This window comes from Diuraphis noxia, unplaced genomic scaffold (assembly GCF_037042655.1).
Source record: "Diuraphis noxia isolate RWA-SAM2 unplaced genomic scaffold, SU_Dnox_SAM2 contig0001, whole genome shotgun sequence".
NCBI lineage: Eukaryota > Metazoa > Arthropoda > Insecta > Hemiptera > Aphididae > Diuraphis > Diuraphis noxia.
This window is the reverse complement of record NW_028301711.1, coordinates 62,022,660-62,046,467: the sequence shown is the minus strand read 5'-3', so window position 1 is coordinate 62,046,467 and position 23,808 is coordinate 62,022,660. Positions and strand designations below refer to the sequence as shown.

The window sequence follows — 23,808 nt, the reverse complement described above, 5'->3', positions numbered from 1 at the left end:
TCGAGCATTAAACAGAACGTCGTATTATTTTACAATATTATACGTATTATAATAAGTATAAAATTATATTTTTGTTTTGCGTCAAAATTGACTTGCGCCTAAAAGTGATGGAGTCAAAATTCCATGCGTCAAAATGACGTATGCGTCCAATTGTCGTTCGTCCAAATGGCCGCGTCCATTTGACGTGCGTCAAGATTGCCGCGTCAAAATGACGGGACACCGGTTTTCCGGACATTGAACCTTTTACTTTTTCCTACTCCTGTTACCGTCTCCTCCGTTTCGTCGTTGAAGTCGAATGTGATAAGTCTGTGATCACTCGTAATCGCATTCTCGTGTACCTTCCAGTTACCGATGTTCACGGCGACTTTCGTTGACGCAAGCGTCAAGTCAAGTATCGCCGAGCCCATGCTGGTGTAAAAGGTCGGTACCGATCCTGTATTACAACAGATCATTTCACCTGACATTATCATATCCTCCACCAACTCTCCTTTCCCGTCTGTATGTGTGTCGTTCCATAGTTTAGACCTTGCGTTCACATCGCCACCGATGATCCAGTCCGCATTTCCAAGTCCCCGGATAGCCGTTTCGACGTGGAGCTCGGTTCTTTCTGAAAACTGGAAATACGTACTGCCCACGAATAGGCTCCGATTTCCGCTTCAGATTTCCACTATCACCAAGTGAGTCCCGCTAAACTGCGTTACCAGTGTTGCGCCCAATGACGGGTTAACAACTAGCACCGCAGCCGCTAATTTTTCACCTGGCGAGTTGCCCGCTATGATTCTGAGCGCTGATTTACCAAGGTTGGCAAACGTCCCGCTCTTCGTCACGTGGGGCTCCTGGATCAACACGACATCCAGACCTCTCTCCATTACCTCGGACAGCAGGTCGTCTGTTGCCAGTCTCCCCCGTCCCAGATTAACCTTCGAGCGGGCGCGCGGACGGTTTTTACACCGCACATTTAAAAATAATCGCGCCCATTCGTTGTAAGTTTCATGCAGCGAACCTATCCATTAGATAATCTCTAATTTCTTATCTAGTCGTAAGATAAGGCAGTTGTTATAATTTTAGCATTTTCGGGTGCGCTGTTATTTAGTTTCAAACACGATTACTTCCAATGCATATGTAACTGCGGTGTAAATACCGTTGTGTGCCTATTGCCGTTTCTATTTCAACCTGCGCCTGACATCGATAATATATTAATATGTAAGTGTGATTTTATAATTTTATTATGACTATTATTATTATTATTATTATTTTTATTATAATTGATTATTATTTATTTTTTATTATTATTTTATAATTTTACTAGCTGCCATCGGAAACTCGCTGTCCTGAAACTCGGGGGTCCGTGAGACTCGCTGTGAGTGGTTGGTGTTGGCTGGAAACAATAATGTCGTAGTTTATTTTTTAACAAAAAAAATGAATTGTTGGTTGAAAAACAAAAATTGTCTATGTGATAAGGAGTTTTGATAAGACTCGGTGTTGGTGATCACGTTCCGAAGGCGGGAAGTTTGAATTTCGAGTTTGAGTGTCTAGATATCTCACATTGCCCACGAAAGTCGGCAATTGAATAATACGGCCTCACGTCACATGTCCGGTGCTTTTTCGTATGTTAAAAAAAAAAGTAATATTTTGAAATTCATTTTGAAGTGTCTAGCAAGTCAGTCAACAGAGATGAACATCGATTAATTTTCAAGTAAGCCATACTCAAGTTGGACAATGTGCTACATAAATTTAAGTATGCAGACACGACGATAAGTGGAATTAATATTTAGGGAATACTGAATACAGGGCCTAAAATTGTGTGTACTACGACACACTTTGTGTAGTACGAAAAGTGAAATGTGTACTACGAAATTCAAAAGTGTGTAGTAAATAATTAATGTTTTGAATTTTTGAAATCTTCGGTTTTCATACGGTAGTTAAAATGTTTGTACGTCTGGCAACACTGTGACATAGATTTTCATTAAATTTTAATTTTATCCATTCAAATATCAATCATCACGTTTTATCAGTTAGATTTTAGTGACTTATCAATATTTTTGAATTTTATGAGAATAAACATCGACTGTCTACGCTCATAATTCATCAGAATAGATTAAATATTTAAATCTATTTCGTGGTTAAATAATTTGTAGGTACTGGTAAGGTCCATAAGGATAACAGTTATTTGTTTTCCAATGTTAAATACTTGAATTGTTAATTTGTTTGAAATATAATATTAACTTTTACAAATTTAGTATATTAATACGTTAAAATTATAAAAAATGGATAAGTATTTGATTAAAAAAAAACTTAATGCGAATACAACTAATAGTCGAGGTAAGTCTAAATATTTATTTTTATTTTAATCAAGCTTTAAGCACATTGTACACCATACAGATAACAGTATCTATAAATTTCTCACAAAAACAACTGCCTTCAATTTTGCATATTAAATACACTTATTTAGCTCTATGGGTTGTATAATATTTTAATTAATATGTAGCTTCACGTCTTCGCCTAATAATTATTTATAATATTGGAAAAGATGAAAAATATCCATATAATAATTTTATTATTATGCTTTTTAAGTTGAAATTGAAATTTCTTAAATTTCAGTTTTCTATTATTAAATATGTCTGTATAACCTATTTCCATATATCAATTATATTAATTAATCAATTTCATTTACAAATGCTTTTTTGCTTTTTACATGACAGCTTTGCTTGATGGTAGTATTGATAATGGTGAAAAAAGTAATGATGAAGTAAAATTTGATTGTGTTTTTGAAAAATTAAATTCTACTGTAGGTAGAAAAATGGTTAGGTGTAAGGTATGCTATCAACACCAGCAAACAGTGCTATTAAATTGTAAGCAAAAAAATCATATTCCACCTATTTGCACTGAATTTGGAACATTTCCTCGCAAGGAACTTATGGCAAAACATCTAAAATCCAATGAACATACTGAATGTTTAAAAGTTGAACGTTTGTCTAAATTATCAGAAGCTGAATTACAAATCACTGCACGCATAAACAAATATATATCTCAACAAAATAAAGAACTGGCAGCAAAAATTGCACAATATATGTGTACCATATTTAATGATTCCAAAAGTGGAACATTAAGCGCCTGGTCATGGCCATCAAGAGAAGTAGTAGCTTTAAAGAGAGAACGATTAAAAATAAGTGAAGAGTTTCATACATTTATACCAAAAGAAGGAGACTTACAATATATAAACCCTACAAGTTATCGTGATTTTTCCAAATGCATAGTTGAAGCTGATATTTATAATTTTAAAGAAAAGCTAAGGAAATGTCTAGCAATTTCATTAAGGGTTGATGGTTCTGTAGATAGAACTCAAATAGATAATATTCATATTTTAGCAAAGGTTATTACAGAAAATGGTGAAATTGAGCTTGTATTTATTGGATTTAAAGAACCAAATCAAAGGGGAGCACAAGGTCATTTTAATGCAATCAAGTCTGCAATTAATGAATTATTTGACTGGGAAGAGATGTTGAATATGATATCCTCTTTAGTGACTGACGGTGCAAGTGTTAATGTTGGACAAAAATCAGGACTATGGGCATTATTTGAGGAAAATAGAAAAGAAAAATCTGTAAAGCTTCCTCTTTTAAAAATGTGGTGCGCAGTTCATCGTTCAGCTTTGGCTTGGGAGTCACTTACTACTAATGTGATAGAATTGTATAACATTATACAACTTTGTTCCTCAATTTCAACATACTTTCACCAATCTGGTGTTAGGACAAAAGAACTTAAAAAAATTGCTGAAGAAGAAAATGTTACAGTTAAACATCTTCCAAAATATTTTGAAATTCGCTGGACTGAATTCACATATGATTTAATAGTTAGTGTATTAAAAAATTGGAAAATTTTAGTCAAATTTTTTAAAAACAAACTTATTGAAGAAAAAGATGCCAAAGCTGATGGTTTTTATAGAATGCTGACTAACCTAAATACTTTAAAATTATTGTGCTTTATAACAGACCTCGGTTACCTTTACTCAAGATTTCAAAAACAGATCCAGTCTGATGATATTTTAATATTTGACATCGAAGAAAGAAGAAATATTTTAGTAAAAAGTATTGAAAACCTTCGTTTGTCTACATTTCCTGGTGGCTGGGAAGACTTGTTAAAAAATAAGTTAGTTTATACAAGTTCTTCACAAAACTCAGTTTTAGATACAATCACACTTATGGATCTAGAATTATTTGATAAAGAGAAAGACCAAGCATACAATAGGAAAAAAAAAAGACATAATTATTATGTTTCTGAAAATAGGTGTTTCACCGCAATTCGCCATGATACAATTGAACATATCTTAACATACTTTAATGATCGTTTGGATACCTCAAATTGGTCCATATTGAAACCATTGGCTAAATTGAATGATTCAGTTACTGATGCAGAGTTGAAAAATTGCCACAAAATTATTTGTCCAGATTATGAATTAAATGAATTTGTTGCATCATATCGCGAAGCTAGTGGCATTGAGACTATACAAAATCAAACAATTTCTGAAATGCTTTTGAAAAAATTATTGAAAAACACTGCATGGAAGTCACTTAGCGTTTCAGTGGTTAGAAATTAAAATATTTAATTTATAAACAATAGAAGTAGTTAAAATTTAATTTTTTATGAATAAATTAAATTGATATAATATGTTTATTAATTATTATATATTTTATTTTAATTACAGGCTCGTATAATCACTGCAAAGCCTCATTCAGCAGATGTTGAAAGACTGATTTCATATTATAATATTATGAAAACTTCTAAAAGAAGCTCATTGTCTCCAGATGTTTTAAATAATGCACTTTATATTAAATTTAATATGAGTACTGTGAGCCAATTTAATCCATTACCTGCTGTAATTCAATGGTTAAAACAAAGAAATAGACACTCTAAAATACATCCAAAAGCAACTTTACAAGAATATTTTGAAGGAGTATTTGATAAAAGCAAATCTATAAAAAAAACAAATTTACTAGATAATAAAGTGTCGTTTTAATAATTTAATTAGTTAATTAATAAATTACATAAGTATATATAAGGACATTTATATTTTTAATTTTCATAACAGTTTTTTTATTTAAAAAAAAATATTTCTTAAATAATTAAGTATACATACCTAAATAAAAATATATGTGTTTAAAATGCATTTTTTTATTGAAATCATAAAAATAGTCAATTAGATAAACAAATATTGAAGTACTGGTTTATTTTATACCTAATTGATAATTAAAATCAATTTTCAGAAGAATCTTCATCATCTGTGTACATTATTTGTTATAAACGTTTAATTAAAATATAATGTGTAGTACGAAAAATTTAAAATTTTAGGCCCTGACTGAATAGGTATTTTAGTATAAGGCGGATTTCATAGACATTCAAAAATCATGTTATGCGTGTAGTCGTGTAGATAGTAAAGTTTTATGGTATAATGTTAAGTTATATAAAGAATGATATTTGATCGAACGGTGTTTAATGTTTTTCTATACATAAATATATTGTTATCGAAGGCGCGTTTTACGACACGGTCTCTGTCTATCTCCCGTATCCACTATTGATCTCTGTCATACGCACCTTTCGTTTAATCGCGCAGTTATCGATACGTCCGTTATCGTATGTAACCAATTTAGAAGAGTGATGGAAAATACTTTTTTGGCAACAGGCTATGTGATCGGGAGACGGTAAGACTAATTTCATAACAATCCAGCGGTAATCGAGTAAGTAGACCTTTGTTGATATTAAATATTTGATTAAGGTACTTTTATATATATTAGATTTGTCTCAGGTGTTTTTAAATTTATTTTCTTTTTTAAATACTTTAAAATAATTTTAATATTTAATATGATATTATATCCCAGAAAATATTCGATAACCATTTAGTAGAATATCGTAAAGTTGAAAGGCCTTTTTCGGCACATGTGCGTTTGAATCAATGTGAATTTTTGTAGGTATTCCTTTAAGTTAACTCAAACACGGTAACACTGCTGTAAAGTAATGTATGAGAAAATCTTTCTTTTTTTTTTTTAGTCATTGCACTATGCACTGTGCAGTGGTCATTGCAGGCCACGTGTTCAGTTTTTTGTTTTTTATTTATAATAATTTATATTGATTTATAATTTCATAAAATTTGGAAAAGTTAAAATGTTCGTGCGATAATCAAAATCAAAATTTTAAATCATCTTCGTAAATTATCGTAAAGCAGAAATCCTTTTGCTACGTGTAGAACGGTATCCCTTTACGTAACATGCACTGGTATGTAGAATTATTTCTGCAGAAATGTAAATTGTTATTGAAATCGCTAATACTCTATATATGTGGTTACAATCACAAAAAAACACGTGTTCCGGGTTGTTTTGTTTTTGTAAATTCTTAATGAATCGTGTTTTTTAAATTATTGTAGGTATCACAGTCCCTAAAATTGTGTGTAGTACGAAAAATTCAGCGTGCAGTACGAAATTTAAAAGTGTGTTATTCACATTAAACCTTTATATAATAATATATTCTATACAATTTTAAAATAATAATATTAATACAGGATATCAGAAAGTTCTTCGACCACAAAGAATTAAAAAAAAACTATAATTCACATACCCCATATAGGTAATTTAAATTTATTTTTATTTATTTCTGATATTATGTATTATTATTTTCATGCATTTTGTACACTTAAAATGATGTGCGTTATATAAAAAAAAAAATTTTCAACAAAAATTCTATTTCACAAATTTGTTTAAAGAACCTTTAAATTTGTTAAATAGAAATTCTACTTTATTTAAATAAAATTATTTGTTGTAAATACATATTAATATTAATTGATAGGTTGATAGGTACTATGTATAATTTAAATTTGACTGATTTGGGACTATGTGTGTATTGTGTAGTACGAAAATTTGGATATTTTAGGGACTGGAAGGTAACCAAAATCAATAATTAAAAACCACTCTGTATAGTCAAAAGGTTAGGTTTATACCGTTAAAACTGTTGTTCACTATAATTTTACTTTAAATTTAATAAAAAAAAAAAAAAAAAACGATTCTTATGGGCCATAAAATTGTGGCTCTTGGGTTAGAAATTTATAGTAACATCGCTGCGCTGACAGCCTCTTAACTCGAAACACGTAACGTACTAACGTGTACCTATACGCAGAATAGTTTCTATGGAAAAATAATTTTTTTTGTGGAAGTCACCGCATATGTAATGTGTGTAGTTTGTCGTTGTAACATGCCACGTGTTCAGTTTATTTTTCGGTAATTCATAATGATGTGTAATTTTATAAAAATTTTGTAGATCTGTAGATGAAAACGTTTCTGTGATAACCAGAGTCAGTGTGTAGTAAGCGATTTGTTGAAATGCTGTATAGGTTCTTAAATGTTGTAATGCAATCCTACACGTCGCAGAAGTAGATTAATTAACTGCGAAAATTATTCATTAAAGTTTTTTTTTTCTGTTTTAGAATGAAAGTCGTTCAAAATTTCAAATTTTTTGGGAAGGGTGTACAGGTGTACAATGCACCTGTATACCCTTCCAACCCTGGCCGCCGCCTGCAGCAAAGAGGAAAAAAAAACCTCAGTGAGTAGACTCGTACCAAATACAAATTTCGATCAAGTATGCTATTAATGAAATTGTACATTGTTTATTTGTGTTTCAGGATGTTTTAGGTGTAAGAGGAGGGGGCACATAGTGCGGAATTGTTTTGGTGAGTAAGTGTGATATTCTACCACGACCTGCAGTTGTATTTAATATTAATCATTTTTACAGCACCACCGACTCCTAGACGGCAATCTGTGCCGCCCCCTCCCGCACCACCATCAACACCACCACCAAAGCCACCAATTGTCACCGAAGACCCCGCCGTGTCTTCAGTGACAAATGGAATAGCGGCGGTGGAGGTGAAGGGTGATGTAAGTATCTAATACTAATTTTAAATAGTTGCTGACGAAAATGCTAATTCAATACATTTTATAAATTTCAGAGCATGGAAACATCCAGTAAGTTTTCAGTTGAACAATATTAGTTAAATACAATGATTTGTAATATTAAATTAATTTTATTTGTTTTCAGCTCAACAATACATTTTTTTTTTAAATTATTTGGTTTTTTGTTGTTGTTTTTGTTAGTTTTTACTCTTCGTGAACAGATATATATCCATAAGATAATATCTATAATGTGTGGTGTGTATTAAATTGAAAGGAAATGTATATCGGGGTTTTGATCTTTGTGATCAAGCGTTTGTTCTTAAAAAGTTATGAAGTCACTCAACAGTTGAAAAATGAAGGGTAGAAAACTGTATGTTCACTCTCTTTTTCATTCGGAAAAAAGGTTGTGTACACAGGTGGAAACTTAAAACTATTATAATTAAAGGTTACAAATCATGGCATAGGGTGTCATCATTGCATTAAAACAAATATAATCCGATTAATATAATTATTACGTATCTTAGTGTCTTAGTGATCTAATGTAAATAAAGCAACAGGTAATTAGTTTGTACTGGTGGTAGTAGGTAATTCATGAAATTTTTTCATCTTAAATTGTATTATAAAGTTATTCATTAAAAAATAATGTCGAGTTTATGTTATATGCATGTAACAATAACACAAACAACATATTAAGTTTGTGGTATATTATATGATATGTAGAAAGTTATGAATACAGTTTAAGTCAAATAATATGTTAAATATTAAATAGTGAGTTATTCATACTACATTTTAATGTTTAATCAAAAATTGTGTGTAGTAATCAAATTAATGAATCAACATAAATTCTTTTAATTAAACTATTACATTGAAATGGTAATTTTTCTGTGTTTTTTTTAACAAACATAAAATATGAATTAATAAATTAACAGTAATTCACTGTGAGTGTATAATACAAATTGGATTTCAAACATCATAGCATAAGATTACAACGTTATCAATTTATTACAACTTACAAATCTTCTTAATAAATACAATGTTACATGTTCAGTTGTCTTCAAAATGTATCATACAGATAGACATAGACAATATGGCTTGACGTTGCACACGATGGCGTCGTTCCGCAAACCTAAAGTCGCCCTCTCCACCACAACACCATACGATTTATTTATGATAGCAGATAATATATTAGGAGTATACCTATTATCTTCACTATATACAGGATAGTATTATAAGTATGAATAGTATGATAACAATCGTAAGTAATGGACCGATATTATATAATGTACTATATACTATACAGTATACACACACATAGCTTAATTAAATGGGTTTTTCCCTAGAAAATGGTTTATTATGGAAGACGGATCGTAAATGGTTAAAGCCTTCCCACACTAAATACGTCGATGTCCGTTGCGATGACGTACGTCAACGTACTCTTTTTGAATTTAACGTATTCAAATACGAATCCGCACACCAGGTACGACGCGTCAAAAGTCGGGTACGTCCGTCCGGCGCGTCGACGTACGATATAAAATTGCTATCAGTTGAATGCGTCGACATTCGAATAGAACCATATTTTATTAATATTTTAAAATAGTTTTATCTTCAGAATTTGTAATCAACACAGTATTCCCAATGATATAATCAGTAGATAGTAGATACCCATACTTTGACTACGGACAAAACTATTTTAGTCCGTTACTTTGAACGTAGTTAAAATATTGTGTCATACGAACATAATATACATTTTAAGTTTTAAGAAGTGTGGTCCAGTAGTTCCTTAAAAATATATATTATTACAAATATTTTTTTAAATATGGAAGAACAGCTAATAGTTGAAGTCGAGAAGAGGCCAGTACTGTATGACAAAAGTTTGGGAACTTATAAGAATGCCACATATAGAGAAGAAATATGGAAGGAAGTAGCCAATGAGCTTAAAAATGACGGTAAGTTTTTAATATTTTTAATGAAAATAAAAATAAAATAAATAAAAATAATAAAAATAAAAATAATAAAAATCACTTATACTATTTACATTTTTTATTTTTTTGGTATGGCATATCCGCATATCAATAAGTATAATGAATATATGAATGTTTGTCAATAATATTTTTAATTGTACAAGTTAAACAAATATATAAAATAATAATGTTATTACCTAACTACTTATATTTAATTCATTGATATATTTAATAAAACACAAATTGAGTATATTATTTATTGATATATTCATACTGCCATGGAACTTCTCCGGCAGGTGAAATAAACCAATCAGCAAAATGGTTTCGTACATCTATTGCACGTTTAGTTGGTCTATTGTATCTGACTGTATGTAATTGTTGATTTTCACTTATTGTAGTGTGGGTTTCAGTCGTTTCAGAAATGTCATAAGGTGTTTCTTTTTTTTCAACAATTAGAAAATTATGAAGAATACAACATGCCAATGTAATACTTGTTGCAAAAGCTGCATTAACTTCAATTTTTTTTAAGAAGCACTCGCCATTTATGTACTGTAATGCCAAAAGCATTTTCTACAACGCGCCGAGCTCTAGATATTCGATAATTTGTTATTCGTTCACGTTCTGATAAATTTTTTCCAGGGAAAGGCCTTAATATATTTTCTTTTAATGGAAATGCTTCATCTCCAATTAAAACTAATGGAACACTTATTTCAGTACCTGGTAACTTTTTTAATTCCGGGACATTTAAAGTTGAACGATTATCTGTCAACCATAATTTTCCAAAATTGCTATGTGAAAATATACCACCACCGCTATTGTGTCCGTACGCACCTATATCTATTCTGTCATAATATACTTATAATCCGCATCGACTACTGCCATAAGTACGATTGAAAATGTACCTTTATAATTAAAATATAAAGAGCCCGATTTCTTTGGACAAAAAACTGAAACATGCTTTCCGTCGACAGCTCCAACACAATTTGGAATATTCCATTTAGAATAAAATTGATGAGCTATTTTATTCCAACTTTCTTCGGTGTTAATTTGTGGCATAAATAATGGTTTGAGTACACTTGAAATGGCATTACATGTTTCTTTAATAATATTACTAACGGTTGATTCCCCAAGTCGAAATCGGTATGCTAAATCCCGAAATGATGCACCGGTTGCTAAATATCTATAAAACGAAATTAATAAAAGTAAATTAGGAAACCAATCAATATAAAAACATAATTATTTATTTATATGTTATAATAAATTGTAGATGTCAATACAGTAAAAAAGAGATGGCGGTCATTGAGAGATACTTTTATAAAAATGCATAAAAGTCAAAAGCAACCTAGTGGTTCTGGAGGAGGGAAAAAATCGAAATGGTCATATTATTCACAAATGACATTTTTGATTCCATATATCAGAGCTTGCGCTAAGAAAATTTTAGAACTGCCCAACATTTTAATATTTTTGTAGATGCAGATTAAGTAAATTTGTCGCTCGCTAAATTCGCTTAATTACCACTATTTACCAAACTATATATTGACCACACATGTAAACACTTTATACATTACTTTATTTATTATAATTTATTAATAATAATAACAAATTAAAATTTTTTTTTTTTTATCTTCAGTGTCTTCGCCACTATCGTCACTATCGTCACTATTGATAATTTTGTTTTTACCAGATGCTTCAAAGAAAACTCCACTAAAATAACTTGGTTCCTTTCCTTTTCTTCTTTTGAGGACTCGATGTTTCTTTTTAGACATCCAATGGTAAACTGTGTCCCTAGGATCCCAACCGTATAATGGTGGCATATTATAATTTATATATAAGCTCAAGTTTTCTGTCTCAATATTCATAGTTGAGCGTAATGGTGATTTTAATAAGTTGCTGGCACTTATCAAACGTTCAACATCAGCACTATGAGGTTTAGCAGCTGCCACTCTTGCCAACATTGTACAAACATTTGGAAAATATTTTGAGCCACATAATGTTTTTACTAATTTAATAAGGTTCATTTTTCGTAATTCAGATATATTTTCCATTGATATCAATTCATCATACTCCAATGAAAATTCTTTTAAATCTATATCTGCGCCAATTAAATTATGAATATCTTTGATGCATGCTACAGAAGATAGTACAACAAATGGTTTTATAATTGACAGTAAATTTTTATCAATAGAAAATCTTTGTTTTAAAAATTCTTGAAGAGAACATACAATTTCTTGTTTAACTGCTGCAAGACATCTATTTTGTGTAACAAACTTATGATGGGATTTATGACGTGGAATTTCTATACTTTTTATAGTTATTGAATTTAATGTAAGTGAACCATCTTTATTGATAACTACTTGTTTGTCTAAAGCCTCAACCCAACCTCCTATAAGTGGGGTAGACTTTAACATTTCAATTTTATTAATGATGTACATAGTTTTTTCATCCATTGAAATAACATTCAATTCATCAGATTGCAATTGTTGTTGATACCTTGAAAAAATGTATAAAACATCAGCCAGAACTGCCATAAGGCGAATGTTGTACTCATGAGTAAGAAACTTGAAATGGCCCACATGAACTTTATCTGAAGAATTTTTAAAATAATTGACTAAACAAGACCATGAAACCAGCACATTATTAAGAAGCGTATATGAAAACTGAGACCATCTAACTTCAAAAACTTTTGGAAGTTGAAGCAATTTGAGGTTATACTCAAGAGCAATATTTTTCAATTCTCGTGTCCTCAAACCAGATCTTCGAAAAAATGTAGTTAAACCAACAAGTTTTTGAAAAAGTAAACTAACTTCAGGAACCGATTCACTCACTGACTCTCATGCTAGATTTGAACGGTGTGCAGCACACCATAAAGTAATTAATGGGCTCATAACTTCAGTTCCACATGCAGTTTTTTTCAAATTTGTTAATAAGGTCCACAAGCCAGATTTTTGTCCTACATTCGAACTCGCTCCATCAGTAACTAGAGAAGATGTTTTTTTCAAAATATTGTTGAAATTTTCATTTCCAAGTCTTTTAACACATGCTGTTTTTAAAGCATCACACATACCTTTCGCACCCCTTTCAACAGGTTCTTCAGCACCAAGAAAATAAAGTTTTTCTTCTCCTTCTAGTGTAATAGATTTCATCAACACATACATTTTATCGATTTGAGTTCGGTCAACACTTCCATCACAGCGCAAAGACAATGCGAGTGAATTATTAAGAATATCTTCCACAAAAGATGACTGATGAGTTTCTACAATACATTCTAGATCTAGAAGGTCTTTATGAGTGTGTGGTGTTAGATACTGAAGTTCACTATCATCAATATTATTTGATACTTCACCATTTAATTGAAACAAATTTGCTTTTTGTGATACAATAACCCGGCTGGGAAAAGAATAAGCAGATAGTGTAAGTTTCTTAGCATCATTATAAACATGAATCATAAGACAGCCAATTTTCCTCGCCAATTTGTCATTTGCTTGATTGACTGCTTTTCCCATTGGAGTTATGGCCATTTTTTCAGAAGTATTTAAAGTTTTATACTTATGTACCTTAATCGCTTCTATGTGATATGTGGTAGACAGATGGTCATTTAATACTTTCAGAAGATATTTAGTTCCATACTCTTGAGCGATTGCAGGAACTTTAGATTTATTATTACTATATCGCTTTACTATGTCTTGTTCTGCATAACATGGCTCACAACGAATCAAATGTTTTCCTTTAAAATGAAAATGTTTAATGCAACTACTGTCTGAAATAAGTATTACTTTTATTAGTTTTGGTTATTAAATACATTTAAAATATTATAAAAACATTCTAAACAATATTTACCATTAACTAAAGTTGTGTTCTTTTGTTGAATCTCACTAATCTCAGTATTTATGGTGTTATCCAAGCTGTTTACTGTAGTGCTATTGCTACTACTGTCTGAAATATGTATTACTTTTATTAGTTTTGGTTATTAAATACATTTAAAATATTATAAAAACGTTCTAAACAATATTTACCATTAACTAAAGTTGTGTTCTTTTGTTGAATCTCGCTAATCTCAGTATTTATGGTGTTATCCAAGCTGTTTACTGAAGTGCTATTGCCGCTTGTGGTGTTAATTAAGTTATCTACTAAATTATCTATTATTAGGTAAAAATCTATTATTTATTTAACATTTTAATTTAACATACCTATGTTAAGATCAGTATTTTTACTTTTATAAAGCAATTTTTTCATAAGACCAGAACTGCTTTTTGGGGCTAATTTTTTATTCTAAAATTCAAGTTTTGAAATATTGATTAATTTATAATAAAACATTAAAACATTTAAATAAAATTGTGCGCTTAATATTAATAACAGCCATTCATGCAAACAGCATCATTTAAACTTGAACCGAAAAAATATGCCAATATTTAACAATAAAAGCAGAGAAGAAATAATTATATAAATAATTAAGCTATTTAATCAACTTATATAAGCAAACTAAGATAATGCAAGCTTAAATTGGGTGCTATGGATACATATATACCATAGTACATACTGAATGTAGGAAGTACTTTATTCTTCAATATTATTTAAATATGATAAATAATATTGAAGCCTTTGGTGACGGTCCACATGTCAAATTATATCCTTGTAATAGTAATAATATGGTGACATTTGCTGGATAAGAATAAAAAAAAATGTGTTTACTTTATATTTATAAATTATAATATGTTAGTATGTACCATTTAAATAATTAAATAGGTAGGTATACTATATAGTAAGTTAGTATTACTGTATTAGTGTTTTACCTTTTTTAAATCCATGTTCGCTACGCACGTCACTTTCACTTGGTCACTTCTTCGTCTAAGTAATTAGTAAAATAAACATAAAACATGACGAATTTAATGGTCACATTATTATCACTTTCTGTATTGCATCGTGTTATCATATAGATTACACAATCTTCTATGTGTATATGATAATAAATGTTATGGAATGGATTGATAACATTTGTGTAAAAAATATTAAATAAAATACATACCTACTTAAATTAAACAATATTACATATTCCAATAATACAGAAAATTCACGATTTTTGGTACTGACCAAATTGGTTTTTAGAGTTGCCCATTTCAATTTAGAACTACCCACATTGGTTAGAACTACCCATTAGCGCAAGCTCTGCCATATATAGAGTTTAGAGAGTAAGTTTATAATTTTTTTTTTAAATTAAAATTTTTAAATTATTTTGCGTAACAACCAAAATTATTTTAAATAATCAATAACTTCGTTATTTTTAATATGTTATAGGACTATTGGGAATTATTCAAGTTCTGAAATCTGTAATCAACAAAGAATTAACAGTCCGGAAAGAGAATCAGATATTATTAATGAAGTGTCAACAACTCCAGAACGTTGCAATGAACAAATTGAACATAACATTAAATTACGTATAAATAAATGTTCTTCAGCTACTAAAAAGCGTAAAAATGAAGCACCAGAAGATAATATTGATGAACAATTTCTATTAAGTTATCTTCCGACATTAAAACGTATGACACCAAAACAAAATGCTATTGCAAAAATAAAAATTCAACAAGTTTTGTTTGATGTTGAGTTTGGAAATAATTATTCAAATTCGCCTTTTTCAAGCAACTCAGGGCATTCCACCTACTCGTCTGTTTATGCACCGATTTTAACTCCTCTTAACACAGCAAAATCATCAGCAATGGATTATTCTCAAAGTAATATGTCGGTCGCGGACAATGGGTTTCATGAGTATAATCATTATTCTTCGCAAAATTAATGGGTACACTTCTATTAATTCTAATAAATTTTTATGTTTATATAATTATATTTAATATTAATCATTATTTAATTTTTTTTATATATAAAAATAATAATAACTAATGACCATGGACGATTTATGCCGAATAAGAAAATAATATACCTATATACCTACAACTAATGTATAATAAATTAAAAATAAAATAATAAATACGTATCTTACCTTAATGTGACTACAAGTCGCTCTTTAGCGGGTATACTTTTTCTAAAATTTGTATCATTTTTAGAAAGCGAGTTTTTTAAAAGTGTGTATAATATATCGAATTGATCTTTGTTCATTCTGAAGGTATTGAAATATCGATCTGGATATAATTCAAGTTCAACACATAATTTTTTGAATTCTCCGTTTTCTGATCGTGTTCGATTCATAGAATGTACCCAAAGTCTAGTTTTCTTTAATGTATATTTTTTCTTTCTTCTTATTAATAATAACAATGCCAATAGCCGTTTAGATCGCGTACATAACGTCATATTTATATTATTTATTATTTATATTTACTTTAAAAATTTAATTGAATAAACTAAATCTTAAGAAGTTAAGACACACACAGAACACGTCTTACCTATTCAAAAATATCTGTTTAGTGTTAATACTAAAAGTAGTGACTTGCATGCAATGGTGATGGAGCAAACAATCAGATAAAGGAATATAGTAGGTAACTGCAGTAATAAGCCAGTAATACATTGTACATTTTGTAATCAAAAGTTGATTTGGTTAGATAGAAATAATTATAATTTATAGTTAGCTTTTAGCTGACGGATAACCAATAAACGCATTTAATATATTATACCAAAAATAAAAGTATTGTCCCTAGGGATATTTGAAAGATCCGCCGTCGACATGAACTTGAAAAATATGTATTTTGAACAGAGTTTAGGGTACCAAGGACAAAACAACACGTACTTCAAACAGTCAAAAGCAATATTTATTGTATAGGTAACAAAAAAAAAAAAAACAGTACATCATAAGTATCAGTATGTAAACTCGGTTGTAAACGCGATTTCTAAGCGTACGGACCGAACCGGCGTACAAACCGCACGTCCACGGTTTTTAAAAGAAGTAAACGACGCGAAAAAAGGGCAAACGGCGCGTTTAAATATGAAGCAGATCGAAAAAAGATCGAAAAACCCGATGAAAACGTACGGAGGACGCTTCGGGAACGGAACGCGACGGCGAAGCGCGCTAACCGATTTCGAGCGAAACCCTTACGCCGACGGATGGCGAAAGAAACGGACGACGCGAAAATGGTACGAACGGCGACGGACAAAGGTCGAAAAGTTGAAAAATCGAAAAAATAAGCGTAAAACGTTTCGAAAAATCTAAAACACGATATCTATGACTGATAAGTATACGATAACTGAAAAATCGTGATAGCTCGGCCGCCGCCGCGAGGAAGTAACGCGATTGGCCGGTTTTAGGGAACCCATGGAAGAAAAACGAAATTCTTCCATGGGTTGCTTAGAGCGATATATATAGGGATTCACGTTTTATTATATAAGACAAGATTAAGAAGAAGATTATTATTATTATTATTATTTTGTAGGTACTATATTATTATGTTTATTGTTTGTACCTACCAGGTATCATCGACAGCGTAATGAATACTATAACAGACCAGAAGACATTGAAAGGATTATTCAAGAATTGGAAGATGAGGATAATGAATATGATGTACTTGATGACTATGGCTCATATCATGATGATCCTGATTTCGAGCCAGAGGTAATTGAAAAATCGGATCATGGCAGTGATTCTGAAGAGGAATTAGATTCACCGTCCACTGCAGATGAAATTGAAGAAAGTGTAGGTGAGAATTTTTGTTTTTTTATTGGTAAAGATGGTGAGACTTTGTGGGCTAACGAACCAGTAGCAAGTATTTCAAAAACGAAATCAAAAAATATAATCATGATTTTTCCTGGCCAAAAGGGAGCTGCTCGTCAATGTAAAACGGAAATTGAATGTTTTTCACAATTTTTTTTTCAGGATATAGTCGATAAAATAGTTTCACACACAAATACTTACATTCAATGTAGAAAACTTGCAAACCCTAATAGTAAGGATCGTGATTTTAGATTGACAAATCAAAAAGAAATACAAGCTTTTTTCGGGGCCTTATTTTTGATTGCCGTAAAGAGGGCTAATAGAACAAATTTGAGTGAATTGTTTACCTCAAATGGAACCGGTCTTATGATTTTACGTGCCAATTTCAGTGAGAGGCGCTTCAGATTTCTTATGAGATGCATACGTTTCGATGATATAAGTACAAGGACAGATCGGGTAAAAAATGATAAATTGGCCCCAATACGAGACCTATTGAATTGCTTTGTAACTCCCAACAGTCATATTCTCCCGGCGAATTCACCACTATTGATGAAATGTTAGTCGCTTTCCGAGGCCGCTGTGGATTCATTCAATACATGGACAAAAAACCGGTGAAATATGGACTAAAGATGTATGCACTGTGCGATGCCCGAACGTTTTATACGTATAATTTAGAAATTTACTGTGGAAAGCAAGACACGGGCCCTTTTGCGACATCGACAAGCCCTATGATATAGTTACCAGACTAACTGAACCTATTCAAAAATCAAAGCGAAACGTTACAACCGACAACTGGTTCCATTAGCTGAAAACTTACTAAAAACGGATTAACTTTTATGGGCACCCTAAAAAAAAAATAAAAAATAAATTCCTCCCGAATTTATTGTTCAGCATAGAAATTTGGAACCTGGTACACATCAATTCGGTGCCCAACCAGACATGATGCTAGTATCTATGGTGACGAAAAAGAAAAAAGTTGTACTTGTATTGTCTTCAATGCACGATGATAATTTCACTGATGAAGGTACAGGTAAACCAAACCAAATAATGGATTACAACGCTACTAAAGGTGGAGTAGACACGGTAGATTTGATGTGCGCCAGATGTTCCACGTCGAGAAATGCGTTTTGTGTGGTAAAAGAAAAAACAACAGAACGTCGACAACCTGTTGCCAATGTGGTAATCACGTTTGTAAAAATCATTCAACCAAAACTGTTCGATGTAACTCATGTGTGCAACCCGAAAGTGACGACCAAGAATATTTTGATGACGTATAACTAATTTTTTTTTCTCATTCGTATTTTTTCGTAACAAAAATTGCTCATTTTATTTGTTCACAAGAAAGTGATATTTAAAAAATTTAGTTATAGTTTAGTCTATTTCTCAAAAACACTTATTTTGTAATTTTGTTTTGTATCTACTTATGTTATATTATGAAAGTCTAATAAGATTGTTATTGTATCATTTGTTTATTTATGTTAGTATAATAATTTGCCAATGTATTATAAAGTTTTAGAAAGTTATCGTTTAATTAACTCAAAAATGTATAAAAAGGATGTTTATATAATTTATTGTGTTAAAAGAGGATGTCATAGAAAATAAAAGACTGGTTTCAACTTTATTTGTTTATAAATATATGTTTTTTCTTAATATAAATGTTCATATTATTTTAATATTCTTTGCATATTAGTCAATAGTTATGTTTCTTCAACATTATTTTCAAAACATTAAATTATTTTTTTATTCTAAATTAACGTGCGGATTAATATTGTCTATTGAAAAAACTATAAGATTCATATAAACAATAAACATGAATTCAAATGCGGCTCTAAATTATGCGGTGTTAATACCGTCGCGCGCCCGCGTGTGTAACTGCAAAATGCGCGCCCGCTCGAAGGTTAACCTGACCTACTCTTACACCGTCCATTTAAATTTCCGGACTTCCCTACAGAAATTCACCTCCCACGTCTGACACCTCGCAGTATCACCCGAGACATGGTCACTCGAGGCACAACATGTGCACCTGCGAGCAGCAAGGTCCGCAACACAGTGCGCAGCGTGATGCCGGCCCGAACATCGTCCGCAGACCACCGACGGCGCCTTGCAAAGTGAACCAATGTGTCCGTAACGTTGGCATCTATGACACCTTCGCACGTCCACGCTGGCACCCACCCGACACCGCGACAGCCCAACGAACAACGTATGGCCGACGATCTCGCCAGCAACCTCTGGTGTTACCACGAACTCTACATCTCGTCCCCGTCTCGTTTTTCTTCTTCCTCTTCGTGGGACCAGTTCCAGACTTAGGTTCCACCCCGGTCTCAGATTCACAGGACCTTCGTTCTGCTCCTCCAAGAGCGCAGCGACCCCCTCGTCCTTCACCTCAATCTCAACCCCGTAGACTTTTATACGAGGATATATCTCACCCGCTGGACGAATGTCCAACGAAGTGTTTTGGAGAAGTTTCCTCGTCTCCTCATTCTCCGGCTCCAAATATAGCTTGTCCTTTCCCACTTTTTTAATCTTTTTAAACACCATCGCACATTTTTTCCTAGAGAGAACATCCCAGAGAGTCTTAACCATCTGCTCCTCGGTTGCCTTGACAACTTTTGGTGCTTCTGGCCCCTTCTCCCCGAGCTGCTCAACCCTCAGGATGTGCCCTCCATACTTTTTACCTCTCGCTCTTTGTGACTCCTCGAAGAGGATTCTCACCTCCTTCGGGACCACCCTTCTCTCTTTCTTTTTCCTAACCACTGTCGTCCATCTATTATCGGTCCCGGTCTTCCCTTTCGGCTGTTGTGTCTTGGGCTGCCCAGAAGTTTCCTTCCGAACCTCCCCTTTCACAGTCTCGATCGGCTTCGATTCTTTTCCCCCAGGCTCCTTTGACCGTTTTTCAACGGCCCCAGTCGTCTCGGATCTTTTACTCTTGGTCGACTTTACTTCTTTCGAGGTCGAGGCTTCCGGTTCTGACACGAGATCTATAATTTCTGGACCCTCTTTCTTGCTCTTCTTTTTTATCTTCTTCAACTTCTTTTTCGGCTTATTATTATTTTCCTTCCTTTCTTCTCTTATTTCCGCAATCACCCTTTCGATATCATCACCGAACAGATAGTCCCTAGGAGACGCAGGCAACTCTGTGGGCTTTTCCGTCCGGGTCAATTCTCTAATCGGGGTCTTACTTGAGACCGACTGACTTGTCCGTTGGTGTCTGACCTCTAGAAGTCGTCCCTGCATCATCATTTGCGCGTAGATAAGTTCATCTACAACGCCCATGAGATCAGTTCGGATCTTCTTGAAGGCTTCTTCCCGGGGTTTAGTCATTGTCGACTTCTCTACCCTCATCGCCGTAATAAGTGCATCAAGCTTGTCCGAATGTTCTCTCCCACGACGGCCCAAGTTACAGGTATAATCCCGTAACTCTATGGTATCTAAGATAGACCCCGCGCTGTAGGTGAACCGGTCAACGCCCTCACCCTCTTCATCCCTCATCCGCTTGTTGGCCTTTCTGGGAGTTTCCTCACCAAGAGTTCCGCGAATGATGGGAGATTTCTCCCTATTCCTGTCTACCAACTGTCCGTTATTTTCCATTCCATTATCCAAAATCTCTACGTTCGCACTTTTAAAATCCATATAGTTCCCACGATACGAGTACGATTTAAAAAGTCCATTATGTCACTGCACCTCTCTGACATAATAAGGAATTATTAGAATAATTATATTAAAATATTATATACTATTAATATTAATATTTAATATATATTTAAAAATCCTAATAAATAGTTACACACAATTATGATTATTTGTTTTATCATTAATAACTAATAAATATGGGTTAAAATTAACCATACCTACCTAATTAATACTAATTTTTTTCAATAATATAAAATTAAAAAATAACTTCTATACGGCTATACATTTTATCTCAAGGCATTTAATTATTTTAATTGAATTTTTTGTATACTAGGGATTCATAGGTATACTTATATGTATATTTGTTTATCAAAAACTTAACTTGTTTGAATGAAAAAATAAAATATAGGTAGAATGACCCATTGATGAGAATAGTTAAAAATCAAAATTTATATTCTAGGTAATTGTTTTTAAATATCATATTATGAAATAATAATAACGTAACCTATGTATTTGAAATCAATTAATGTATACACAGTTTCGCTCTCGCAATACATAGGTATACCTATATTTTAATTTAGGTAAATATATTTATTTATATTTTTAATATTTCTAATTAATTAAACAAGTTTACAAAATATTAGTGTTATATTTCGAATTCCTTAATATTGTACACTATTATACCTTAAACATATCGCAAGTCGTTCCGTTGGTGAAATTGGGATGCAAAAATGTGTTGGCATTTTACGAATTTCACTTTCAATCAAAGTTAAAATTTCGTCATAACATTCAGGAGTCATTCTGAAGTACATAAAAAATCTTGTCGGATTCATTCTTAGTTGGGGTATTAAAGTATTGTACTCGCCAAATAATTCACGATCTTTATTAATATTGTGGACCCAACATTTCCTTTTTTTCTTTCTAAATGATGAGAATATAATTTATTTATTTATTTTTAATATTAATATTAACATTTTTTAAATAGGTATCTAGTTAAATTAAAGTAAAATTACTCATAATTTTCTTCGTCCGCGATAATTGCAGCCAAAATTAAAATGTCATCATCATCGTCTGATTCCGATACGTAAATATTCATTTAAAAAAACAAAATTGTACGTGAGGATAAAAAAAACAGTGTCCTAAAACTACATAAAATTTTTAACGAATCGTACCGTAGAATGTAGGTGATATGATGTCACTTAACAAAATTATAGTTAGTATAGCGTATAATACTATTCTCGTTTTTATATTCGGGTGTCGTAGGTAAGCACACTTTATTAGTATACAAGGAGGATTATATAATAGACACACTCTTGATAATTCTAAGTTTTGATATTTCATTGGAAGTAAATTTAATATAATTTAATATCGTCTATACTAATACAACATATCAATAGCCATTAATATAAATTATTATTATTTAATGTAGCTAATGTAGGTATAATTAGTATAAAATATGTTATTAGTTTTAATAAATAATTCTTGAAACTTGGATCGTAAATACATTTGATTTTCACTATAATATGTCTAATAGTCTAGAAAACAAATTTTTCATATTATATAATTATATTAATATAATATTAAAAATAATAATGAATGAATAGCAGTTCCTCGGCTGTGCTAAAAGCAATAATACCTGGGACTAGAGATCATAGACAATAAGAGAGTGGCCATCTCAATTGATAGCAGCCATTTTTCGTCCAAACAATTCCCGCGCTTTATATTTTTAAATTTATGTTTATCAGAATTTAGGAATCTGTAAATTTTACCATTTGGTTATATTTTTTTTTCGTGTAGTTTAATACATTTTTAAACTAAATAGGTACACATAGTTTATGGTCACGATGAAGGGCAAGATAGCAATTATGACGTAGGCATCTGCTTAGTAAGGATTTTTGAAAATTCAACCCCTAAGGGGGTTAAAAAGGGTAAACATTGATTTGTCTACAATTCTAGGACATAGAAAATGTGTTAGAGACTATAGAAAGTATGTTTAAAAACAAAAGCTATAACTTATAGATTAGGTTATGTGTTGGATACACAATCAAGTCGGGTCGTAAGGTTGTCACCCTGTTACTCCACCAACGTAGTTTAGCGCGAGCGAACTTTGCACTCCGGAGAGGGGACGGTAACGCTGTTGTCTAGCTCTCGGCCGCCGGAACCGGTTCCCGCTGACGGGCCGCTCGTCGCCTTTGTCGTTTTCCAGCCGTCTTGGCAACTTGGTCGTCCGTTTTATTGGTTATAAAAACATGGGAATCTAGGAAAGGATTCAGCAAGTATACGGTATTATATTATTATTGCAATATTTTTTGAAATTATAATATACATAATAGACAAAAGTATTTTAAATACGATTTTGTTTCATCAAAAGTTATACATCTATCAAAAAATATTTATTTAGTTCTAAAATTTGTTTAAAGATATGTTTGAAAATGCCAAAACTTAGACATGGTGCTATTTCTAAACTTATATTGGTAAAAGAAACTGATAATGAGGTTGTACAAAATGTAGTTTTAGATATTTCTCCGCCTAAAAAGAGAAAGGTAAATTTGCATTAAAATTGTATTCTACATATTATGTATACCATTATATACATTTGCAATAATATAGCATTGTTAGTTTGTTGCCATGT

At 31.7% G+C, this 23,808-nt stretch overlaps 1 protein-coding gene and 1 pseudogene across 1 annotated transcript; one reads left to right on the top strand and one right to left on the bottom strand.

Moving 5' to 3' along the window:
* Window positions 1-2,800: 2,800 nt before the first annotated feature.
* On the top strand, window positions 2,801-11,365 carry LOC107168046 (zinc finger protein 862-like). The gene is made up of 9 exons (XM_089230865.1): window positions 2,801-4,585; window positions 4,706-5,010; window positions 7,472-7,587; window positions 7,667-7,678; window positions 7,777-7,919; window positions 7,991-8,006; window positions 9,758-9,880; window positions 10,535-10,615; window positions 11,163-11,365. Exons 1-9 carry the CDS (start codon window positions 2,801-2,803, stop codon window positions 11,363-11,365), a joined length of 2,784 nt encoding a protein of 927 aa, XP_089086991.1.
* Window positions 11,366-11,481: 116 nt separating this feature from the next.
* LOC149061173 (uncharacterized) lies at window positions 11,482-14,158 on the bottom strand (annotated as a pseudogene).
* Window positions 14,159-23,808: the final 9,650 nt, after the last annotated feature.